The sequence below is a fragment of the Nylanderia fulva genome, unplaced genomic scaffold (assembly GCF_048542155.1).
Source record: "Nylanderia fulva isolate GAGA-0341 unplaced genomic scaffold, ASM4854215v1 Scaffold56, whole genome shotgun sequence".
Classification (NCBI taxonomy): domain Eukaryota; kingdom Metazoa; phylum Arthropoda; class Insecta; order Hymenoptera; family Formicidae; genus Nylanderia; species Nylanderia fulva.
Genome location: NW_028190654.1, coordinates 635,465 through 640,360, shown reverse-complemented (window position 1 = coordinate 640,360; position 4,896 = coordinate 635,465). Strand labels below are relative to the sequence as shown.

Sequence of the window (4,896 nt, the reverse complement as noted above, 5' to 3'; positions counted from 1 at the left end):
TGGAGGAAAGGCTTTCCAAGCCGTTAGCAGCTAACATCTCCGAGAGGGCTCGAGGAAGCGCGCCGTCCCGCAAAATCTTGCCACGCATCAATCTGCCTCAATTCAACGGCAAGTTCGAGGATTGGCCAAGCTTCCAGGACTTGTTCTGCTTCATCATTCTCAGGGATCCATCCCTGACGAAGATCGAGCAGCTGCACTATCTCAGGACGAGTGTCAAGGGCGACGCGGAGCAGCTCATCCGGAACCTACCCTCCACGGAAGACAACCTGGAACAGGTATGGGACATGCTGACGACATATTTTGAGAACAAGCGCCTCTTCGTGCCTTCGTCTGACGGCTTTTACCTCGCTGCCGCGGATGATGGCTTCCTCGGCCGATAGAATCCGTCGGATCTTTCACGGTGTACTCACCACAGTCGGCGCGCTGAAAGGCATTGGACGTCCGATAAGTGACTGCATCGATCTCTTTGTGCACCTGGTCGTCGAGCTGCTAGACGCCGAAACTCGACGCGAGTGGGAGAGTTTGCTTGGCAAGTCTGCTGAGCCGCCGTCATACGACACGCTCCGGGAGTTTCTGCAAGAGCAGCTGATGACCTTGGAGGTCCTCCAGTCCACCAGGCCCGAACCACCGACCAAGCCCTTAGAGAGGTCCAACCGCGCCGCTTGCACAAACCACGTGGGGAGCAAGGGATCAGACCCAAGCCGCAACTGTTTGCTTTGTAAAAAGGATCATTTCATCGCGTACTGTGAACTGTACAAGAGAGACAGTGTGTGAGAAAAAAGAGGCAATCAATACTCACCAACGGTGCTGAAACTGCTTGGGTCAACATCTCCTTGCACGTTCTCCAAGGTGTGCATGAAGTGCTCTGACAAGCACCATTCGTCTCTTCACGACGCCTTCACCGCCGTGGCCCTACCTGCTGCCGGACCATCTTCCGCGATGACGACCCACGTCGCCAGGCGACCGACGGTGGAATGTCGATCAGCGCTTCTGGCAACCGCACGCGTGTTAGTGGTTGATCGCGCGGGCACTCGCCACGACGTCCGCGCCCTGATTAACCCGGGTTCGGTGACATCACTGATCGCGGAATCACTGGCACAACGCCTTTGCCTACCGCGGACTCCCTCCTCAGTAGCCATCTTCGGAGTAGGTGGCATCCAGTCAGGCGTATCTCGAGGGCGAACAGCGGTCACCGTCTTCTCGCGCGACGGGCACTTCGCGCTCGCCGCATCACCGCTCGTGCTGCCGCGCCTCACCGTGTACGGTGGCATTCTTGAGGGAAAAGCTCGCTTATGGCCGCACCTTGATGACCTCGACCTCGCGGATTCTGAATTCCACCGCCAGGATCCCGTGGAATTGCTGCTCGGTGCAGACGTCTACCTGGATATCGTCATGCCGGAGGGTCTTTGTAGAGGAGGGCCGCAGGAGCCAGAAGCGTTGCTGACGCGCTTCGGATGGGTGCTGTTGGGCGCCGTTGGGGCCTGCCACATCACGAACCCCGTGTCGTCGTTGCAGTGCATCACAGTAGAGGACCTTGCTGAGCTGGTGCGTCGTTTCTGGGAAACGGAGGAGCTTCCCCGTGCCGTCCTTCCGCTGACCGCTGACGAGCAGGTGTGCGAGGACCACTTCTTGCGTACCCATCGACGACTAGCCGACGGCCGCTATCAGGTTCGACTCCCGCTGCGATCGAGGCTGCCGGACCTCAGCTCCACCCATCGCGCCGCATCACGTCTCCTCGACGTCATGAGGCGTCGCTTCAATCGCGACGACAATTTTGGGGTGCTGTATCGCGATTTCATGAGTATTATTTTCGAGTACATCACCTTCGAGCACATGACACTCGCTGCCTCTACTGTGGCTTCACCAGGTGATCACCGGATCAGCTTCTTGCCGCATCATGGGGTGCTGCGGACTTCGACTGCCGGCTCCAAGATCCGCGTCGTCTTCAACGGATCAGCTCGCACGGGCGCCGGGGCATCACTCAACGGTGTGCTGCACGCTGGGCCCAACCTGCTGCCGTCTCTCGCTGATGTCCTGACTCGATGGCGGCGGCACCGGTACGTCTTTATCGCCGACGTCCAGATGATGTACCGGCAAATCCAACTTCATCCGGACAATCAAGACTTGCAACGGATCCTGTGGGCAGAAGACAACGAGGTCAACAAGTACCGGCTAAATACGGTCACGTATGGCTTGGCGAGCGCACCATACCTTGCCATACGAGTGCTGCGGCAGCTTGCGTCGGACAAAACCAACCGCTTCCCGCTCGGTGCCGACGTGCTGCAGCACGACGTGTATGTGGACGACATACTTACCGGAGCTGCTGACCTGAACACGGCTCGCTGCCTCCTGGGACAGGTAACCTCGTTCTGCATGGCGGGCGGCTTTTCTCTGAGGAAGTGAGCTTTCAACGACAACCGCCTCCTGGAGATCATCCCGGTCGAGCATCAGCTGGGCACGACGATCGGCGCGAGATTACCTGCAGACTAGCACTCAATGCTGGGTCTTTGCTGGAATCCGCACGAGGACACCCTCTCGCTGTCTGTTCGGCTGACTCCATCGGCCCCACCTACCAAGCAGACCGTACTGGCACAGACCGCTCGCCTGTTCGATCTGCTGGGCTGGCTAGCACCGATCCTCGTGCGTGCAAAGTTGCTGATCCAGTCGGCGTGATTGCAGCAGCTCGAATGGGACGCACCGCTATCACGCGAGGACACCGCCGCATGGACAGCCTTCGAAGAGAAATTGCTGTCGCTGGAGGAGATCCGACTGCCACGTTGGCTGCACAGCAACACTCCACACCGAAAAAGAGAGAGAAAGAGAGAGAGAGAGAGTAATCACGCTGCGCGCGTTTTGCGCGCAAAACGCCTTCGGCTGTCGCCAGCCCGTTTACGTGGGCTGGTCAAACAAAAACAGCAAAGTCAAAACAGTTTTGTCCTCCGACACTCGAGAAGATTCCATATCATTACATTGCAAAATTACAAATTTGGTAATTTTACATTAGAATCTTCTCGAAGGTCGGCGGGATAAAACTGTTTTCCCGCGCGCCTTTTCGCACTTGTTTTGTCGCCGCTCGCACGCACAGACCGAGAGTTTTCTTTACGCCTTTTTTCACAAAAGTTCCGTAGTATCACACTTCTCGCGCATACTCAAGTCGTTTTGTCGATTGCATTTCTTGCAATCTGTGCAGTGTATCACGCCACCAGTACGCGATTTGCATTTTTTTGTAAATAGTGTAAAAATACAGTGCCGTCTTCGTTAACATTGTTTTTTTTTCTTTTCGTGTCGTTGTGCTGTGTTCCGTGGTCTTTATCACTATTCACTCGCACTCCGGTTCGCACTCTGCGTTGCCGCAAATTCGTACAAATGAGAAGATACATCAATATTAGATAATAGATTCTAACATAAAGACAGAACTTCTGTTATCACTCTAATAATTCCCTTCATTCTTTACCTCATATTTTCATCGCCCCGAGCACTGAATAACGCACCAAAAACTATTCTCCCACCAACACCCTTTAACTCCATTGTCTATGTCGCGCGCCTTGCCGCCCCGATATAGCTTTTTTCTCTACCTCCGAGAACTCCATTGTCTATGTCGCGCACCTTACCGCCTTAATATAGATTTTTTCCCTCAACCCTCTTCTTCCTAATAGAACGATACCAGGTGTCAATAATTTAACAAATGTTATTTTGATAAATTCTTTAGTAATTTGGATTTGGTTTAATTAACGCGATCTCCCCCAGTATATCCTCCTCATTAGTATCCTTATATTAAATTGATAACCATTTTTCTACTATTCCAAAACGTATTATAAATGAAAACATTAATACAAAAGATCAAATATCGAAGGAAACGTAATCATAGAGCAGGTAAGAAAGCTCGTGCTAACCGCGTTGCATCTACTCCACGTTGGTTCAAGCGACGGTCACCAGACCTCGCGTCAAATCGTGTGAAAAGGTTACCTTTTCTTTGGAGACTATATAAAGATTGAAGACTTCATCTATTCAACTAAATCTTGACAATAACCTCGTAGCAAACAAAGGAATTCCCCCTTATACTGAGATCGAACCCTCGATCAACCGATCTCTTAATTCATTTGAATTCTCAACTCCTGAACTACCAAGTTTAATTGATTCCTTAATAGAAGAAGCACTTAATTATTTTAATCTCAGAACTAACTTCTCAGAGTTATCACTAATTTCAGACAAAGGAATTCTCCTTGACTCCGGAATAGAATCCTTGCCAGACGAACCATCTAATATATTTAGTTCGGAAACCGATTCTTCAGAACAGTTACTAATCACGGAATTACACGAATTAGTATCGCAAGTAGAAAGAAATAATTTTTAGGAACAATTTTATCCTACGGACGAAGTACAAACAATAAAAGACCAATTCTCAGAACAGTTACTAATTGCAGAACTGTGTAATTTAGTATCACAAATAGAAGAGGATACTTCTCAGAAACAAACTCATCGTAAGGACTTGATACAATCATTAAAAGATCAGTGTCCAGACAATTTATTTGAAATCGATTAATATGCTAATTATCTAGATATTTAACTATTCTCCTAATGTCTACCTAAATACAATTGACGGGATTCTGCGGTAAATTAACGAAGATATTAATACGACATTGATTCAATCTTTATCAGTACATTTTCCTTATTAATATCTCCCTGACAATATTCCCTCATTAAATTAGATACTTCACTATTATTTTATGCCCCATGAAGACATTAAAACAGAAGATCGCACGTCGGAATAAACATAATCACAGAGCTGGGAAAAAGACTCGCGCTAACCGCGCCGCATCTACCTTACGTTGGCTTCAGCGACAAGCCCTTGACAAAACCCTCTTTACGGACGAAAGAATCTTCCCAGACACAAAG

The 4,896-nt window shown here is 50.1% G+C and overlaps 1 protein-coding gene across 1 annotated transcript; it reads left to right on the top strand.

The window, feature by feature from the left end:
* The first annotated feature begins 855 nt into the window (after positions 1-855).
* LOC114943637 (uncharacterized) lies at positions 856-2,403 on the top strand. The gene has a single exon (XM_029319288.1). The coding sequence runs from the start codon at positions 856-858 to the stop codon at positions 2,401-2,403; it is 1,548 nt and encodes a 515-aa protein (XP_029175121.1).
* Positions 2,404-4,896: the final 2,493 nt, after the last annotated feature.